The sequence below is a fragment of the Falco biarmicus genome, chromosome 7, assembly GCF_023638135.1.
Source record: "Falco biarmicus isolate bFalBia1 chromosome 7, bFalBia1.pri, whole genome shotgun sequence".
Lineage (NCBI taxonomy): Eukaryota > Metazoa > Chordata > Aves > Falconiformes > Falconidae > Falco > Falco biarmicus.
This window is the reverse complement of record NC_079294.1, coordinates 55937954-55959495: the sequence shown is the minus strand read 5'-3', so window position 1 is coordinate 55959495 and position 21542 is coordinate 55937954. Positions and strand designations below refer to the sequence as shown.

General features: G+C 37.2%; 1 protein-coding gene across 2 annotated transcripts in view; it reads left to right on the top strand.

The window, feature by feature from the left end:
- The window catches only part of UNC13C (unc-13 homolog C), a 178726-nt gene that overhangs the window by 67307 nt on the left and 89877 nt on the right, over positions 1-21542 (top strand). For both annotated transcript variants that reach the window (XM_056347091.1, XM_056347090.1), the window contains exons 9-12: positions 5802-5971; positions 9069-9184; positions 10581-10744; positions 19519-19669. In XM_056347091.1, the coding sequence (XP_056203066.1) occupies positions 5802-5971; positions 9069-9184; positions 10581-10744; positions 19519-19669 (601 nt within the window). The remainder of the gene's footprint in view (positions 1-5801; positions 5972-9068; positions 9185-10580; positions 10745-19518; positions 19670-21542) is intronic.

Genomic DNA, 21542 nt, shown 5'->3' with positions numbered 1-21542 from the left:
TATTGAAGCAGCTTAAGGATTGTTTCATAAGCAAGAGTATGTAAGAGAATTATGTTACACAAAACCAGTTGGGTAGTAGAAAAATACAAATTAGTTTACTGGATTTTTCCATTCTAAGAATTCTTCAATAAGCAGTAAAGTCGCTGAGAGACATCCTGCTAATTAAAATAACTGTATCTCACAGCCTCAGCCCCAAACAACAGAGCAGAACACTGTTAAACAACAATTCAAATGATAAATTGTTTGTTCAGCAATAATGTTTTTCAGTTTCACAGTACAGTGTGTTTGGTCTGAGTCTTTTTTTTCAAACTGCTGTCAATCTAGGTTAATTTTATACATCTCTTTTTGTTATGACAGAGTAAACTAAAGCAAAAAAAGGCATAATTAGTCTCATTCTGCTATATCAGAAAGCATGGCCCATGACCACACTGTTAAAAGAATTGGGACTGTCCAGGCTAGAGAAAAGTAGTGAAAGTAAGGATGTCTTTAAACACATCCTTTCTCCTGTGAAGACAAAAGGAACAATCTTTTTTCCTTGCTTACTATTATAGTAGAACAAGAAGAAATAGACACAAATTCTTTTTAGAGAGGCTTAAATCAGACTTCAGAAAAACTTTGCCAGCAGTGGGGCTACTGACGTATAGAACAGATAGATTTCCTGAGACACTACGCACCTTGAACACTTAACAACAATGGACAGACTTCTTATAGCAATGCCGTGGGCGTATCTGGTTCTGGCTTGCAGTAATGGCAATAATAATAAACATGAGGGTAATACCTGCACTTCACTCTCCTACTATCTTCCAGAACTGTGGGGTTTCTTTATACTTTTAGGACAAAATCTCTATTATCACTTTCCATTCTCTGTCTAGACTGTATGACATCCAAGATATTTTAGTATAAGAGAATAAAATTAAGACTTTAGCAAGGTTCAACTCTTGAATTGTTTTCCATGCATTACCTGCTATACAAAATGTATTTCTTATGCTTGTGTGTAAAGTGGTTTAAAAAACACAATGATCCATTATTTGCTATGGTTGTGGTTTTTTTTAAATCTGCTATGTTTTGAGCTACTTATTCTCATAGATAGTTCATGCAGCCAAGTGGCACCTTGATTTTTATCTGCTTTCCAATTACATCAGTGTTGACTCACTGAATGAATATAGCACTTAAAAGTACAAATTATTGTCTTCCAAAATCTATTCCTTTAGTTTGTGGAAGACATCTTAGGTATATGTAATGGTCTACAGCTAAAGCAACATCCATCTGAAATAACAATATGAGTGTATCTATGGTTAGTATCACAAAGTGGTATATAGCATGTTTTCTTTAAATGGCTTAAGAGTATACGTCCAAAAAGAATTTAAGTACTTTTGTAACAGGCTAAACAGAAATAGAAGCTACCAAAAAAAAGAAATTGGAAACAAAATACAGCAAAAACCAAAGGCTGTGTACTTCAGTTACAGTAGACCACAACGATTCTTCACAAAGTGCTTTTACATAGGCAGGCTGGCAGTCTTCAGCTGAAGTAGCCTGTTAAAGACAAATTAAAAGATCTTCAGGTTTGTCCATCAGCAACCAGAGTGACTTCTCTGGAAATGTGGCAAGTCATGTTGGCTCTGGATTTGACCTTTCTGGAAAGTTGCATAGGTAAATATTGTTGGGATGTTGGATATCCTTATTGGAGAGCAGAGCGAATGTTTATAGTGTAGAAGAAACTTATCTCACACTTTCCTGGTGTTTTTTTTTTCACCACTGTTGTGAATAAAAATGTATGCTAATGCTTCAGGAGAAAAAAAAAAGCTAAATACATTTTGAAAAGGAGGAACGGGCACTATGAGAAAGAAGTAAGGAAGATGGTTGTAGAGTGATTTAATCTGTCTGTGAATCATTATCCCAGCTGTAAAACTGGAGTAAGAATAGTGTAATGCTTCCCTTTTTTACATTTCTTGGTTCTGTCACATTTGAGAATATTTTTTAGAAAGAACCTGGTCATTGTGGCATTTAAAAATTTTCCTGTTAGAGTGCAAGTTCTTCATAGGTTCTCTACCACTAGCTGTCTACGCTTGAACTGGTTTGCTGAGTGCTCAGGGAATGCAAGACCAGTTCTAAAGAGATGTCTGTCTTATTATTGACAGGAAAGATTTTTCTCCTCTTCTTTGGAGGTCTGATTGAAAGTAGCGTATGTGTGATTTTTAGACTACTCATTTGTGAAATGATTGATTAAAAGTTGATTTAGAAAAAAAAGGTAAGCTACAAAATGTGCAAAACTGGAAGTGGGCAGGCAAAGGTGTTGCAAAGGCAAGTCGTCAGTCAAGTTTGTTTTCTATATCTCAGATGTAGCCTCATTTGTCTGCTGATTGCTTACAGAATTTCACCAAAATAGTTTATTTTATTGGAAAAATAATTTTCTTCTCATTATAGAAATAACATTTTTTTAGAGTAGGGGAAAAAAAACCAAACCTCTCCACCTAGACTTACATTTGGAGTATGCAAATTTGTTAGTGGATGTAAGAGTTTTTACTGAAGACTCCAAGGTAAGAATGCTGTTATAATGAATGTATTTAATTTTGGCAGTGGGTAGTTATTCTCCATACATTCCTTACCAGCTTCTTTATTAATTTGTATTTATTTCTTTACTGAAATTAGCATAGTATCAATTAGTTGTTATTTTAACACTGGGTGAAGATCTCTTAGAGGAGGTATACAGTAAGGCCATGGCAGTGCACCTAATGTTAAATTTACATTGGGCTGCTATAGTAAAGATAGTTTGTTATTACAGTTTTTTATTACTCTAGCCATTAGAATAAGCAGGAATGCTGTGAGGATTATTTCATGTCTGTGCATTATTCTGTAAAAGCAGAAGTAATGTAGCATCACCAGATTGCTGATAAATTATTAAAACAATCTCTTCTGTCTAACATCTCTGAATATACTGCAGCTTTTCCAGTTTTCAAACACATCAGTATCTTCATTCTGTGTATGCTAAAGAGCGTTTCGCTTTCACCTTCCTATATCACACTTTAGTGAATACTTTTACTGAGCATATAAAGCAGAGTGGCTAGAAGAGGAACAATGAAAATAGCCTATGTTGTCTTTGCCTTGAATTCCCTGAGCTCATTTTCCGGGGCAGGTTAAGCAGAAGCAGGAATTCCACCCAATGCTTTTTGCAAAGCCACAGAGCTTCTGCACAGATGTTATCGGTGACCAAAGCAGAAAGTGCACCTCATTATATAGTGCTTTTTGGGAGAGGCTGGGCAGGTAAGTAGAATCATGCAGAGACAGCTCTGTGGTTTTAATAGTAAATCTTCCTGCAGTCTCACTGGCACAGGGTACACCAGTAGAAATATGTGTTCATCCACACTTCTGTTCTTGCGTCACAAATCTGTGGTAGTTTGGGGGTCTTGCACAGGAACATTACAAACCTGTAGCAGAGCTGACTCAGTGCTAAAGGCTTAGACACAAAGATGAACATTTGAGGAAACCCATTGGTTGTGATAGGTCTCACCATGTTTCAGTAACCTAAGGTTAATGGATAAAAAGATGTGGGAGAGACAAATGAGGATATCAGGGAAAGGTGCAGTCTTCCTGAGTATCTCAATAAATATTCCTTAATCAGCTAAGTGTACATCAGAAGAAAACTGATGTTGTCTCAGGAGAATACAAGTACAGTATTTGTACTGAAGTACCATTTAATGACTTCTTATATGCAACATCTCCCTGAGAAGAAAAGCAGGAACAAGATTTCTACTAATAGCACATATACAGTGATGTGGGTCACATAAATGATGGCCTCACCAGCGATGGATCTCCCTAAGCCACTCTACAAATCCCCTGTTTAATATTTCTACAGGGTGCACAGCTAAATGCAATTCAGGACTTTAGCAATGTTAAGAAATAATTCAGGACTACATTTCAGGAAAATTAAATGGTTTCTGGGTTTAGTTTAGTTTCTTAAGGCAAAGAGGTTTATTTGATCCATCTGTGTCTTCCTATATTTTATATGTCCTTGCCTATAGCTTTTGAATTTTTTGGTCAGTCAGAGAAATTTCACAGATTGCCTAATACTACATCCATCATGTTCTATCAAAATAGGTGGTCAGACAGAGATGAGATCCTAGTAGTGTCCTCAGTATGAGCTCACCCCATAATCGACAGGGTTATGAAGGAGTAATTATGAAAATCCCAATTATGGGAGAAGATTCAGTATGTGACTGCAGTTTGTTAGATGTCAGGGAAGACAATCATAAGATAAAATTAAATTAAGCTTAATTAGTTTTGCTAATCACAGAACAAGGTGGTTTTTAATTATCGGCGATATCTGCAGTGTTAAAATTTGGAATACAGGCACAAGCATTTCTGTGATACTGAATGTATCTGATGTCACAGTGAGGCAGATTAAAAGCTGTGCATGGCATTTTTAGTGACTGATTGGCCTTGACAGTAATAATACCATTTAAAACACTTTATACTTCCAAAGCCCATTACCACCACTAATTAATTCTTAGAACACCCCTGAGGGGTGCCATTTGGGAGATAAGTTATAGTATTACTCTTTTAATGCTGGAAACGCTGAGACAGATGACTGAGCAGTGATAGTGCTTGGAATAGAATTCAAGTCAGAACTCTTAAACTAGTGTCAAACGAAGACCTTGCTGAAGATGAAAATTTGCTGCTACAGTTTAAAGCTACATTTAAAGATACACAAACATTCATAAGATCTAAAATACTTTTTAGTATTACTGAATGGATATAAACCCCATCCAGTTAGTACAGATGCATGAGTATGACATGGTTTATAACTGCCACCAGATCTGTACTGGCTGTTAAAAAGTCATTGGAAAGTTTTTCACTACCACGGATTTCTGCAGTCAATGTTGGGATATTTCAGTGAAGTCATCAAAAGCCAACACTGACCAACAGTGAACAGTCTTCAGTGTGGCTTATAGGAATAAGCAGCAGTAAAGTTTATTTTCCATTTTTGTGGAAATACATGCAGTATGGGCTGGAAGTAATAATTTTTTATTCACCAGGAGCTCTGCAGGTTGCAAGTGAAGCCACCTCACTCTCATACATCCAGTAGTTTCTTAAATCCACTCAGCTTATGAGAAGCTAGTATGCCACTTCAATTTGCAAGGAATTTTTTAGCACATGGCAGTCTGTCCCTACTCCTCCTTACCAGAGCATGGAGGTCTTGGAGAAAAGTAATGTATCTTCTAAAGAAAGCAGTTACTTATTTCCCTAGGTTTTGGGGTTTTTTTAATTATGTGTCTTGTGCTGTGAAGTTTGTGCATACTTGCTGGGTTTTTTTCAAAACCTGCCAGATACTGGAAATATTCTTTAAGATTTTCTCACTTTTTTATTATAACATTATAGGCTACTATTTTTGCAGTCTGCTGTATGTACTACATAGCATTCCTAAATGAATAAACCTGATCTAACAGTATGTTTTCTAAGATATTTGTTAAATAATAGTATCAAGAAATACACATTGTAAATTAATTAATAATTTTAATGAGGAGTTCATTACATTCTTAAATAGACATTCCTAAATACAATCCATTTGTATATATAATTCAGTCAAGTTATGCTCTTTACTTTCTCTTATATACAGTAATTGTAGTTTTGTCCCTGGCAGTGTGCTATCGCCTTTTATTCCACTAAATGTTGCAGGTTGTTTGTATTCTGTCACTTTATGCATTTAAGCAGGTATATGGAAATCAAGGACAGTGAATTAGACAGCAGTACAAATGCATGTAGCTTATGTATCACATTTTGTATTTTATTATTATTTTTTACAGTGAATGCCATAATTCCACAGATAGAATAAAAGTGAGAGTATGGGATGAAGATGACGACATTAAATCTAGAGTGAAACAACATTTCAAAAAGGAATCAGATGACTTCCTTGGGCAAACAATCATTGAAGTAAGAACACTGAGTGGAGAAATGGATGTATGGTATAATTTAGGTATGAGTCTTACTAATTTTTTAAAAACAAATTTAGGTGGAATCTCAGCATCTGTAGATTTAGGACTTCAAAGTATATACCTTTGGTACCAATACATACCTTAGAATCTTCTGTATTACAGGTTGATTTAAAAATGAAAGATACATTCTTGGGTTTGATCCAGAGTTATGACAATTACAGAAAGCAGAATAATCACAATATCAAAGAAAATTAGTTCTTTTTAATGAAAAATTAAGAATATGTAAGAAAACCCAATATTTCAGACTAGTTCATTCACAGTAGCATTCTGTGGGAAATACATCTACAAAGTTACATCTAGCAAATATTTTGCTTGTTGTCCTTATTCATTTCATCATATACTTTTAAAAATTATGTACCATTCTGGGTCTAATCATCTTTGCTTTTCACAGTGGTTACACCTGTGGTTCTTCATGAAACTTGCTTGCTAGAGTTTTATGTTCTGTACATGTCAAATGTGTCTATAAACAGAAGACAGCCTGCTGGAGCTCAAAATGCTCTCTGCTGTGCTTAATGACTGCACTTGCTTGTCTGGACAGGTCTTAAGAAGTATCATTCTTTCAACCGGAAATAAATCAATGAAAGCATGTCTCTGAATGTATTTCCTTTATCTAAATCTAAGCATGCAACTGTTCTTCAGTTCTAAAAATCTCTTCGGGTGCACTAAATGCTGTGGAGTAGCTCTTTAAAAGTTAGTCTCCTATATTTGATAACAAAAAAAGTGATATTAACATTTTTATGTAGGTTGCCTGCTCTTTGAAAATTTCTGGTGAATTATGTGACATAACTTTCTGAAATTGTAGAGCATTTGTTTCCGAACCAACAGTCCTTGTTTTCCCAGTTTCATTTCCCAGTGGCATTTATAGATCTGTCAGGGAACCATTTGAGTTCTCATTGACAATTGAAAGAAAGCCTTGCTTTGTTTCCTATTTATAAATGAGATTTTTTTAAAAGGTAAGGAAATCGAGTCATTATGAATCCTGAATTTTATTCCTTCAAAAATTTCAGTGACTTAAACTGATATAAATTATTATGAAACAGATTTTTAAAACAAAGCTTGTTGAACTGATTTGACTGGAAGCATTTTAATAATATTGAAAATCTATGTGCTCTGCAAAAGGAAGAATCTAGAATAAAAACCTTTCAGTCAGCATCTAAAGAGAAGTATTGGTAAATGGCTCATGATAATTCTAATATTCTAAAAAGACTGGCATGTTTTATTCTGATAAACATTGACACAACCGCAGTACTTCACATCATAGAGAGGAAAGAGGAGTGAAACACTCAAAACATTTGGATTTGTGGAATGCCAATTCTTATTAATTGTACTGTTCATCACCACTTGCATCACAGCACTTTGTGAAAGAATCATAAAAATTCTAATACCTATTGACTCAGCTATACTGCTGGAGTGGATTGGAGAAGTGAAAATTGAAGCCAAAGAACATCAGTAACCTCCAGAATGGGCAACACCAACTAAACAGACCAGTAGAGATCATATAAACACAGTTCTTCGTATAATTTCCTCTGTGATATTCATCTTAGCTCTGTGATCAAGTTCTGCTAAGAACATTTTTGTGTGGTTTTGGTAGCCAGGGGGCTACAGGAGTGGCTCCTGTGTGAAGCTGCTGGAAGCTTCCCCTGTGTCCAATAGAGACAGTGCCAGCCGGCTCCGAGATGGACCTGCTGCTGGCAAACACCGAGACAAATCAGGGATGGTGCTAGTGTCTCTCTAATTAAATATTTAAGATCAGCAACTGTAGCCAAAGAGAGGGATCAGAACACCTGAGAGCAACAACTGCAGACACCAAGGTCAGCGAAGAAGGAGGGGAGGAGGTGCAGCAGGCACCGGAGCAGAGCTTCCCCTGCAGCCTGTGGTGAAGACCATGGTGAGGCTGGTGAGGAAGGTGTCCCCTGCAGACCATGGACATTAACGGTGGGGCAGGCATTCGCCTGAAGCCTGTGGAGGACCCCACACCAGAGCAGGTGAATGCCCAAAAGAGGCTGTCATCCATGGGAAGCACAAGCTGGAGCAGCTCCTGGCAGGACCTGTGGCCCTGTGGAGAGGGTAGCCCAGGCTGGAGCAGGTTTGCTGGCCGGGCTTGTGACCCCTTGGGGGACCCACGCTGGAGCAGTCTGTGCCTCAAGGATGGCACCCACCAGGAGGAACCCACACTGGGGCAGTACATGAAGAACCGCAGCCTGTGGGAAGGATCAGGTTAGAGAAGTTCTTGGAGGGCTGTCTCCCATGGGACAGACCCCCCACGCTGGAGCAGGGTGTGAGCTGGAGTGTGAGGAGTCCTCCCACTGAGGAAGGAGCAGCAGAAACATGTGCTGACCTGACCCCAACCCCCATTCCCCATCCCCCTGCACCGCTGAAGGGGAGGAGGCAGAGGAAATTGCGAGTAAAGATAAGCCCAGGAAGAAGACCTGGGCGGGTGGGGGGAAGATGTTCTTTAAGATTTAAGATTTAGGTTTAGCTCTCATTATCCTACTCTGATTTGATTGGTAATAAATTAAATTTTCCCCAAGTTGAGTCTGTTTTGCCCATTGATGATAACTGCTGAATGATCCCTCCCTGCACTTTTCTCCACCCACGAGCCTTCCATTATATTTTCCCTCCCTTGGCTGGCTGAGAAGGGGAGCGATGGAGCAGCTTTGGCAGGCACCCAGTGTCCAGCCAGGATCAACCCACCACACCCAGACACAGTGGTTCAGGTTGTCGCTAAAGTCCTCATAACTAAGGGAAAATATCAGTAATGAAAATAATAATAACTAGTACAGTTACCAGCTCGAAAATAGAAATAATTTCTATTGAAAAGGGGAAAGTGTCAAATAAAATGTTGTGCAGCCTGGTTTGAATTTGGCAAATAAAATAAGAAAGATTCTTTCCTTCATAGTTTGGAATTCTGCTTAATGGCTTGAACCATGTGTGGAGGTATTAAAAAAAAATCTCTTGTTTTTCACAGCAGGTCTTTCTGGCTTTAAAAACATTATTAAGTTAGAATGATTTATGCAAGCTCATATGATATATATGTGTTCTTGGTAGTTACTAATATATTGGTTTTCTTCTCTTCAGAAAAGCGAACAGATAAATCAGCTGTCTCTGGTGCCATTAGATTGAAAATCAACGTTGAAATAAAAGGAGAGGAGAAAGTTGCTCCCTACCACATGCAGTACACCTGTCTACATGAGGTATGTTGGCAAAGTTAAGGAAAAAAAGCTACAGAACGTTAGTATCTACGCCGCAGGACAAGTTTATGTTAGATATCCCACCTTGTACTGCTGATGGCATACCAGGCTCAGAGTCAAAGGCAGAACAATGTATTGCCAACAGATCATTCCTGCCAGCAGGAATCAGAATAAGAAGAGGGGGAGTCAGCTAAGTTCTCCCTGTGCTGTATTTTGGTTTAGTGTTTTGGTGCTCCATACGTTGTTGCTAACATCAGGAAGATACAACCATTTCTGTGTATTATAGAAACATAGCTATTAATTGTAAAGGACTTCTTTCCTGCTGCGTTAATCCATATTTTGCAGAGAGTGAGAAAAAGCAGAAGTACACACAATATAAAATTTTGTTCTCCTGTTGTCTAGATTAATTTTTTCAATATTGAAAAAAAAAATCATCACTGATAAACCAATGTGTATTTTGAAAGATTTTCTTGTACTTGATTCCTCTTCCCTCAAACAGTGATGCGCATTGAAGTTCTATTAAAAAAATACAAGTATTTTCTGAAGGCTGGTACTAGTACATGGCTGAAAGCTCAGCACTAATATATATTAGGGCATTTGTGCTCACAGATTTTGACCTGATATTGTAAAGTTGCAACCTGTGACATAAATGGCAAAATGTTGTTGCTTTAAGGTAATCCACGTGACAGTTATGTCTATTTACCAAAAGCAAAACTTTTTCAATATTTTGGTGTTTTTTTTGGAAATAAAAGTCTGTTGGTCATTTTTTAGATACATATGGAGCAAGGTAATCTGAGAATTATTCTGTGACATTAACATTAAATTAAATACTAGCTTTGGTCCTAAGATTGCTAAATCTAAAATTTATAGCGTGCCTTTCACTACCTGAGAGGCTTATGCACTATTTCTGATATGTTTCCTGTAACTTACAGTTCTTAAATAATGAATTTTAAATTTATTGGTCACAGATCCAATTGAAGGTGAAAGACTATGTAGTGAGCATTTTAAACATCACAATTTCATTCATTAGCAAGGGCATATGATAGAGAAGAGAAAGTTTCTGCACAATTTTATGTTGTAGTCTCTCTGTGCCAGTTAACTGATGTGACCTTATATCAAGGAGATGGATCAATGTGCTGAATCACAAGCCTGCACTACCAGAGTTCTGTTACAAAAAGCATGTTTAGAGTCTTGGGGGGGGGGGGGGGGGGGGGGGAGTGTTGTATCAAATGATGACTAGTTACTGCCATTCTTCAGCAAATTTAAAAGAAACAAAACCAAGAAACTAAAAACCCCAAACAGCCAACAATGAACATATTGATGCCTATTATATAGGATATCCTTTCAGACTGCTACTTAAAAGCTGCAAATTCCTATTTGAAATATTTCTTACATTTAGAATCTGTTCCATTACTTGACGGAAGTTAAATCTAATGGTGTTGTAAAAATCCCTGAAGTGAGAGGTGATGAAGCCTGGAAGGTGTACTTTGATGATGCTGCACAAGAAATTGTGGATGAATTTGCAATGCGCTATGGAATTGAAGATATTTATCAAGCTATGACGTAAGTATAATGTTTGGTTTTCTGCTCAACTGTCAAGAATGTGTTTGAGGGAAGTGATGGGTTTCAAGCCTTCATGCTTTTGTTCTCCATTTCACTCCCATTCCTGATCTAAAATTCTTATCGTTTTTGTCCATCTGGTTCTCATTGAAGTGCTTCTCACCTGCAATAGGATTAAAGTAATTTATAAGCTGTTACTAGTATTACCACTAATGCATTTCTCAATACTTATGATCCTGATATGTGGCAAGGATCAGAAGGACTTCTGCTGTTTCAGATGGGATTAGAATGGTAGAACAGGGTTTCACTCTGTACGCCTTTCTAAGAGTACAGAAATCATCACAGAACACCAGCAATGGCTATAGTAAACTTCCATAGTATACGTAAATAATTCATGCAAACCATTTTTGATGGTATTAAAGCCTGTTGCCACATTATCTGTACTAAAGTAGCTGTCTGATCACTTTAGAACACAACACCACTGAGCATAGAGGCCTGGGGATACAAAAGCTCCATTCATGTATTCTTAATTTTTCCATTGAAATGTCTGCCAGCAAAAAAGACTGTATTCTGCTTCTATTGCAGCCATAGGAAAGCAGAGGACTCCCAGTGTCCTCTAAAGAAGAAATACAGACTTTTTTCCCTCTAGAAAGCTGATATGGAATTTTTAATCAGAACATGTATCTTGTTTCCTCCATCTCTTTACAGTACATACTAAAAAAACTATCTTAAATATAAGGGCACGTAAACATGTGAAGATTTATTTTTATTGCAGGATATGACAACACCATCTGCTGTTGCAATGGACATGTTTATATAGCTTATTGTAAATTATTGTACTGTACCTCTATAAAATAGAAAGGTAGAGCATGTATTTGGAATCTATAGGGTTTTAATGCTCTTCCTCCAAGGACCTTAAACAATATTGCACAAAATAATTAATTAAGCTTAGGTTCCTTTGTGGTATTGTATATCTATCTGTACTACCTATGAAGGAACTCATGCATTGAGTTTCATGAATATTTGGGGGTTTGTGTTTCACTTCTCTTTAGCCATGTATGTCTTTACATCTTGATTAAGTGGTGTTACTTATTAACTATCTCAGTATTATAATTTAGATTTGGTATGCCATTTTTACCAAAATGTTAATCTCTGAAATGGTAGGGTTGTTCCTGCTGTATGTATCAAAATGAATTCATTTTTATGAGATGAATTCTCAAGAGCTATTGATGCCAAGGGAGGGCTGTTACTACTGTTTTGCTTAGGAAATAAAGCAGGACTGATTTAGCATCAGTGTTTCCTCTTAACTATAACCCCAGTAGTTGGTTATCTCAATACAACATGCCTGTATTTTTGATGGACAACCTCAACTGAAAAGTTCTTTTGAAGTTTCTTTTCCTTCGTCTCTTAATGAATGCCAGTACTCTGAAATTTTCCAGAGAAAGTTTGAAACTAATTTTAGAAATTCAAAGTCAGCATTACAAAAATAGCAATATAATTGACATGTGAGTGTTAAAAGATTTTTTTATTTAACAGTGTTCGAAATGGACAAGTTACATTGTCATATAAAGATACTTTATTCTTACAGAACATAATATACCAGATATTCATGAAAAGGAAGTGCATTTAGTCTGCACATCTAAGATGCAGCTGAGCAAGGACTGCAACACATTTTTCAGGAATGCTTACTCAAAAATTCTAACCAAGCCATTTCACATTGAGTGACCCACTTTGGTTTGCCCTCTTTTTGTTCTTGCTTTCTTCTGTACCTTTTCTACCAAAATTCCTTGCTGTTAACAGCTGCAAACCAGGCATTTGAAGGCAGGTGTAATAAGAAAGTTATTTCAGTATTGGTAGTCACAGGTAATTTACATAGGAAATAAAAGCTAAGATTTCGTTGCCCTGTTACGCATGTCCATTTATGTTTTAAAATGTTGCATGTTAACAATGAGCAACCCCTATTTGAGGGGTAGGCCACTTCCTATTTAAGTTAGGAGTAAAATCAATAATCAGTGTAATCTCAAATAATACTTGGAGAAGAATACGTATCCAGGTGCATTGTTTTCCTGATTAATCTGCAGACATGTCTCTTGGAGCACGCAGACTTTGGGGACGAGAGTAGTGAAGACAGTAGTTCTGCCATGGGGAATTTTCTTTTGGACTATTATCTGTTGGTTTTATTTGCGTTTATGAGATCACCTTATTCTCCTGGAACAACATTAATGGCTGGGAGAAAATGTGCAGCTTCTTGATTTGGAAAATAGAATAATCTATTTCCATTTGGTTATGATGTGCTTCTAGTAAAGTAAAAGTAATTTTCTACCATACAACAGAGACAGAATTTGAATTTAATCACTTGGCCCAAAGGAATATTATGTAAGCATTTTATGCTTGAGAATCTCGTTTCAGAGTATTTCTGTTGCATTTCTCATAATAACATTGTAAATTAAAATGTTTGCATTTGTAAATGCAAGACTGAGTGTGCTTTGATAGCCCATGATCCAGACCCCAGAGAGTATCCGCGTGCTTCTTATGAACTGTATCAGGCTGAAGTGAATTTTAGGGTGTTGCTAATGAGGTGTTCTTTTTGTCTGAATGTAATTTTTTAAATTCATATTTGTTTGCAGTTTTTAAATTACCTATTATATAAAGTTTTACTGCCACTTAATGGTAGGCAGTTTTGACCCTTTTAGATGTGGGTAGACAGCATATGCTGGAGTGGGAACATACGCCATTCTGCATTTCTGAACACAACGTAAATCTGATTAAGCCTCCCTACAGTACCACTTCCTAGAATAATTTGGCATTCTGTTCTGCTATGGTAATAAACAACCCCACTTGTCTATCATTGCAGGTTCATACTGGCAGCTTTTTTATCTGTGACCATCCTAGTAAACCCCAGTGATTTGTTTCTGGCTCTCACGTTAACATTTATTTATATTTATTCCTTTAGAGCACAGAAATAATATTTCAAAAGGATAGCCTTGATTTTTCCAAATACACCAAGTATACTCATCAACCACAATTGTGGCAGCTCAGCAAAGATAAACAATAATTTCGATCAGTTTATTGTTTCAGTGCCTGACCGCTTCATGGAAAATCGGTCCAATAGGTGACTGACTAAAAGTCCTGAAGACATAAAGCTCAAGCTCTTTTCCTCTCTCAACCAGCATCAGCAAAGAATTTCTGCATTTTCTGTGATTTAAAACATGCCACGTGTGAGTTAGTCTAGATCAGAGGGAGGTTACCTGTGCACCATCAAAGATCTACTGGAATGTGTGTATCAACTGAAAAGATATCATATAGATGGTTACTTTTCTGCTTGAGTCATTGTCCCCAGTGAGACCTTTTTCATTAAACTTATAAAGAGAATGAATTCAAGTGTGATTGCACCCGTTATTGGAGATGTCTACATTTTTATGAAACTAAATAGAGACAATTCTTCCCTAAAGGATGCCTGCTTAGATGGGATGTCTTACTCTCAAGATATGGATTCTAACTGCCCAGTTCCTAAGCACAGAAATATGCTGTTAGGTTACCAGATATGGAATTCATGTGAATATAAAATCACCCATTGACCCAAATCCAAAATACAATACAAAGACTGCATGTGTTGCACTAACTGCAGCTTTTTGAAAAGTCTTGACTGTATAGATTCCATAATCCACTCTTCTTATAATTATTATATTCCTCCACTCCTTGTGGAGTCTGAATTGGAAAAAGAATCAAAGAAAATTACAGCAATTCTTATATGGGTCAGAAGAGGTGGGGTTTTTGTGATAAACAGCAGCCACATAGACTCTGTTAACTACACAAATGGTATGTGTATAGTCCCAAAAGTCAAAGCACACGTGTGAGAGAATAGGAAAGAAAATAGATATGACAGAAAACAGACTAACAAAAACAGAACAGCAGCTCAGTGATCCAGCTGGCCTTTATTTTGATGACTGTATTGATGGATGGTGATTTATGCTGTAAATTCAATGTCTGGAAGGAATCGTATTGGAAGTTTATCTACATATATTAAGCCACGCCTCCACCACCAAAAAAAAAATTTTCTTCCTCTCATTCATCTGTCAACATAGTCTATTTTTCTTTAGAAGGCAAAAAGCAAAGCACGAATCAAAACAGTATTTGGCTAGACACTGACATTATACAAGATGTCAGCATCCTGGATTTACTGCGTAGTGGAATCAAGTGCAATAAAAGCTCTATTAAGATCTCCGCTTCTCACTGGCAAGAGTGTCACCACAGGTAGAACCTAATGCTTCTAAATCAGCAACATAGTTCTCACTCCAGCAGGTTAATGGGCATTAACTATGCCATCTTGTTCTCCTGCTAGCCTTCAGTTAATGTGGCTGCATTGCAAAAAGCACACAAATCACCCATTAAAGTAATTTTCATTGATAGTATTTGCTTTCTGAGTACAGCACATTAATTAGCCTTCTTTCTTTGCCGAGTCACACTAGCAGAAAAACTGGAAGAATCACAGGCACTGCATGTTGGTCAGGAAGTTGCATGGTAAGAAAGTTGAGGCAAGCAGGCCTAGTTTTAGACACATGACTCTAACTTAAACAATGCATATTACTCTGAAATATATGAGACATAGCAATGGTTGCTGTGACATCATATGCCCATTAGGAATGGTTAATAACTCCTGCCACTGGCTGCTGTTTTCAGATGCCTACAAAAACACGGAAGTTTCCTCTTTCTTTTATTTTAGCAAGCAGAAGGAAATGGGTTATCAGCACTCTGAGTCATGACCCATATTGCCTGTGATAAACTTAATAGGTCCTGTGAATTTTAGAGATCTTAATTAAATGAAGGAGAGAAGCAAAAATTCACATAACCTGTCACTTGACACAGATGTTTTATCATCAATTTCACTAACCAAATTACAGGTAGAACAGTTTAGTACTGTAATAAGGACATACACTACATCAATAGGTTTAAATTTTCCTTACAACAATTCGGTACAATTTGGGTCTATTTTCAAGACAAGAGCTCAGTCCAGGTCTTGAGTAGCTCAATGTGAAGTCATTAGAAGAACCTGCATAAGACAACTCGCTGAACTTGAGATGTTGACCCCAACTATTTTTGCAGTTTGTCATGTTTCCTGTGGGCAGCTGATAACAGTCTCAATGGCTTCTCACACTGACTGCTGCTGACTGCCCCTTTTGTCTGCCTCCTCCCTTCAGCAGGGCATGTTACAGGTGTGACTCTAAGGCAAGTGGGGTTATTACTGCCTTAACTCCAGCTTGGGGTTCTTCATGCGCTAAGGATCTTTAGGTCCACTAGAAGATTTTTGGAAATTAAAGGTGAATGGTAAAAGTATATCTTAATTATTTTGGTGTCAGTTTTTAAAAAGACAGTTCTGATAATCGCATTTTCAAAATGCATGTGATGAATAGACCAGGTGAGATTTCTATTAACTTTACAGGTTACCTGAAACTGGTGAGAATCACCTGACATCACTGTTGTAGTTTACACAAAGGAAATTGTTCTACTTGATAATAAACATGATATACAATGAAAGATTTTCCTGAGGAGCAGATAGCTGTGTTACACTTGTTCACTTTGCAGTATTTAAAAGCACTTCTGAAAAACGCTGGCAATGAATGAAAGGTTTGGTAGTATTGTCCCTGTGACCCACATAGCTGGCAATGCTGAGTTCAAGTGCTGGCCCATGTGATTGATTGGCTGTGTAGATTTGCGCAGTTTCTCTTAATTTTGTAAAACAGAGGTAGTAGCGCTTAGTGATCTATCTTACAGGAATGCTGAGACATATTTGCAAAGCACTTTGAACATGTCTACTATGACACAAATTTTAAGTGTCACTATATATTGGTGCAAGACTATGTGATACATAAATCCAGCTCAAAAATACTTTAAAGAGATTCTAATGCAGGGGTCCTCAAACTTTTTAACCAGGGGGCTGGCACGTGGGTGAAGTGGCAGGCAGTCATCTGCGGCTGCTTGGTTTCCCCCCCCAACCCCCGGCGGGGTGGGGTGGGGTGGGGGTCTGTAAATACCGGGGGCCGGATTGAGGACCCTGGGGGGCTGTATCCAGCCCGCGGGCCCTAGTTTGAGGACCCCTGGTTTAATGCTAGAGAAAGCCCAAAAAGTGGGTCTCCTGGCTTGGTCTGGAAGGGCTGCAAATACAGAGATACCCCATACATGAGAATTGTAGCCCTAGAATCTCTTTAATATGAGCCTGCCTCTCCTGCCTCCTGTCCCCAATTGGATCCCTTCTCTTCCAGTCTCCTTGCCCAGTCAGGTAAACTAGAAAATCCAAAAATTATTCAGCTTCTCAGTTTAGCTTTGGAGTAGGATTAAGGGCTTGATTCATACCTAGTATCCACTCCTGTTGAAATCTTATGTCCTTAATACTTCAGAGACTTTGGATGATACTTAAAAGTAGTAAAATACGAATATGTGCTGGGATTTTCTTTAGGTATTTGCACATGCATAATGAAGGACTTGTTTTTTTTCTTGGGAGTTACGACTTAAATTATAAGAGGATTTATTTTGAGTGAGATGCAAAAGAGTTAGAAAATTACAATTTTAGAAGTTTTCCAGCCAACTACTTTTCAATTACAGGGTCAGTTGTTATACATCTCTTCTACTTTTTTTTTTTTAGAAAAAAAGAATGAAATAGTTGAATTTATGGATCACACACATGTTTTGAGCACTCAGTGGTAATTAAAACACACTTTACACCTAGGATGAGTCTGAAACTTTTGTCCTGTGGTGACCATAGTGATCACCTAACTGTAGGTGGATGTGTTTACTATCAAGCAAGTAGCTTGATAATCAGAGAGCAGCTGATTCTATTTCAAATGTCTTAGAGGTTCTCTAGTCTGTTTCATTGACTATGGCTGTTGAGGAGAGCAGTTTGGCCAATAATTTTATGGTGTTCATTTCTGATAACCATTCAGGTATCAGATAAGCTAGGTATCAGGTATGTTAATGAAGACTGATTCCTGAGCCTGGACACTGGGGAGTTTGGCAGTTTTCTTCCTTTTTAGCATATCTGTGACCTGACACAGGTTTCTGAAGTAAACATTACAATTTAGATGTCTCGTTTGCAAAGTAAATGAAACTTGGAGAGGGCTTGGAGTGATGTGAGGTACTGACAGCCCAGAGCAATGTTTTAGCCCTATTTCTGAATCTATAGATGAGCTTCTGTAGTAAGAGTCTGTGCACCGTGAGAGGAGAACTGGAAAAGCAGAAGCAAGACAGACTTTGCCTGCTGTCTTCTACTGGCTTACTCCATTTTCCCAATTTCCCTTTTAAAAACTATAGGCTAGCAGAAGTATGAGTTGTTTGGCAGTCAAGAAACCGCAGATCACCTCAAAGGGTTATAAAAAAGGCATCAGCAAATACACAAAGTCAGTGGCATGGGGCACACTAGGAAAAAATATCTGAAAGCAGGAATATGATGAACAGGGTCAGTGACAAGAGCACAAGGCAAGTCTCGGAATGAAGGAATTGAGAGGACTGCCGAGACAGTAGGAGGATATCAGAAAGCATGGTGTAGGTAGAGTTTGTGTGCAGGCTTGCAAGAAAGTATAAAGAGCTCATTTTTTATAACTTTAGGAACAGGAATCCAAATACAAGATACAAAAAATCTTGAATGACATTGGTGGGACATTGTCTGGGCAGTGGCACCATTTGAGGGTTCGTGGGTTAAGCTCAGCAGGATGGAGTTCAGTTGTACCTTGTGTTAATTTTTCTCTTGGATGGGTACTAGGGCCCAGGTGGTTCAGGCCCAGCACACTGCTCTGCCTTATGCTCCCAAGGAGAAACAGTCAAGAGGAGCCAGAGACTCCAGCAAAGAGAAGCATGCTGCCAAAATCAGGGCCTTCGGACATGCAGAGAGCTCCAGTTATTGGAGTTTCTTCATCGTCTTCTCTTTGACTGTATATTCATTTTCACTATCTTCTTTGCTTAGTCCCCCTCAGTCTCTTTCATGTCTCTATACAATTACTCTTTACCCCATTATCTCCCTCCCAGTCCTGCCTAACTATAAATCTTGAAATTAAGGTTTTATGTTTCGCAATGATGTTGTTCGCTCTCATGGGTTAGATCTTTTATCCATCTTATCTCATGTTTTTTATGTTGTAAGCTCTTTGTTATAAGCAGGCATCTTCTGTTGTTTTAAACAGATAAACAGTGCTGTTACGTTGCAGCTCTGGTTTTGGCTGGTTCCAGTTTAACAGACTGATTACCTAAATTTTACTGGCCTGAATCAAAGTGGAACAGTTTCAGATATGGCCTAAATCAAATGAAGGTGAACACAGTTGCTTGGTGCCTCACCACTCGTTAATAATGTAGCCTAAAATACAAGCCACGTTAAAATGCTGGTTTGAGTCTTTTTGTTGGCACCAGTTAAATCCTCCTCCACCAGAGCATAGATCTCTTGCAGCCTTTTATGATTGTAAGTTCATGTTTGATTTTAAGTTTGTGTTCAATAATGAATGTTTTGCTTAACAGCAATTGTTAAACCATGGTTTTGTATTTAGGATTAACAGAGTGAGAAGCAAATGTGCATCTTTTTGTGTTCAATGTGAAAATATCAGTCTGCAACAGTGTGCAACAAGAAAATAACAGTGTGCAATTATATCAAGTATGTCTGGATTTTCCTCAAATATTTCTGTGCAGTTGTCCATGAGGTAGCTTGAAAGCTACATCATTGGAGCCAAAAAGAAATTGTGGTGAGAGGAAGAGCAGAATCTTTGCCGTTTTTAATAACTGTCAATCTGTTTGAATTGTAGGCACTTTTCCTGTCTGTCTTCTAAATATATGTGCCCTGGTGTTCCAGCAGTTATGAGTACATTGTTGGCCAATATAAATGCTTTCTATGCTCATACTACGGCAGCAACGAATGTATCTGCTTCAGACCGGTTTGCTGCTACTAACTTCGGGGTAAGTAGACTTTTTTAATAGCATATCTAGTCCTCATTCTTTTTTTCTAATACATGATACCATATTAACTTTTAAATTCAAAATTTTTTAAAAGTTGGTCTTTTAAAGAATAAGAGTTGCTGTTAGCTTTTGAAAATTTTACCCTGAGTCTCTAAAATCAGTCATTATAAAAGCTGGAGAAGGTACTGTTCAGTTCTTTACATAGTGAAACGTAAGGCATATAGTGTAGAAATTACTGGCACACATTCATAGTACTAAAATCTTCAACAATCCGTTTTTGGTTTTATTGCAGCGGGGCTTGCAAACTAACTGCGCTAGACTATCAGTTGCAGTTTGCTTTCTTAGGGTGTGTCATCAGTGAGCTCATATTAACCTAATGGATTTAGCCATAAGTACTATTCTTCTTCTCAAAACAGCCTATAATGATGGACTCTTATTTTTGCTGAAATAATGGTGCACTGTCCAAACCTGGATGTAAGTATTTGAGATTGTAGGAGGAATACCAGGATGTGGTAGCACTTTTTTTGTTGTTGCTAACTTTCATTCTGTGGGTAAGTATCTCACAGTGTAGACTTCCTAGTCTTTGAACATGATAAAAAATAAGATTCATTCACTCTGTATTCTAATCTGCTCACCTACACTCATTGGGGAGTTGAGAGCAATAATTCAAAGAGATTGCTTTCATATCACTACTATTACACGTGATACAGTCAGAGATAAGGGTATAAATACAATTTAATGCTGAAAAATGCATTCATTCCTGGTTGGGGTTTTTTTGGCTGTTATTTGTATGGCCAATATTAAAGCTTTTTTTCATTTAACAGTAGCTATGAACTCTTGATAATATTTTGTAAAATATCATTTATTGACACAAAATAAAATATCAAACATAATTACAATTTATTAAATACAAATTATAGTTGTTTGAAGTAGTGTTAGAGGTAATAATGCTCTTCTCCAGTATTAAGAATAATAGAAACATTATGAATTTCAGGATTTTCAAGACAACGTTATGAAATTATACATTTGGAGTAGTAAAACAAGAAAGACATAATTCTGGTTTTGCTTTTGTCTTCCCATCAGAAGTCAAAAACACAATTATCAGACTGTGCTCAGTAAAGTAATTCAGTCCATGCCTGGAAAAAAGTATAAATGTTTAGTTTTGTAAAGAAAATTTGCACTGGATGCTAAAACAAATTTGGATTTGTAGCAGTATATTAAGTAAAGCATTCCTGCGTAATTTTTTAATACAAGGTCTCAGATAGTTGAAGCTAAATATTAGCTTGCATTGCATGCACAAGTACCTTTGAGATAGAACATGTATCTATAAAACCCACTTTGTGTAGTAATAATACCAAAGATTGATTTTTTTTGTATTATTGCTAAATCCTGAATGTTCTTAGGATCTGCTGCTACTGCTTACAGCTGTAAATAGTCAACCATTAGTTCTAAATACTCCTAAAGCAGTACAAATATTAATGTATTTTCAAATCTAAGTCATTGAGTCTGTAAAAAATTTTAAAAATCCATTAAGTCATTGTTTTCACATCCATTCAGTTTTGGATTTTTTTTTTAAAGTATTTACTCTAAATACCAATTTATTTATTTTTCTTTTAAATGTTAAACCTGGTGGAAGTACGCACATATAAATGTCCCCAGGGCTGGGTCTTTAGTTTGGAGACAGCATGTTCTTGAACAGGAGCTTTCTCTCCTGCTGCTAGGAGTTTGCTTTGAAAGACGAATATTAACATTGCTCCATTACCATAAAGTAAAAAAGTTTTATAGATGAAAAGCACTATCAGAATATTTATGATTTAATTATTGTATTACCATTGCAGCACAATATTGCTATGTTCTTATTTAATAAACTACT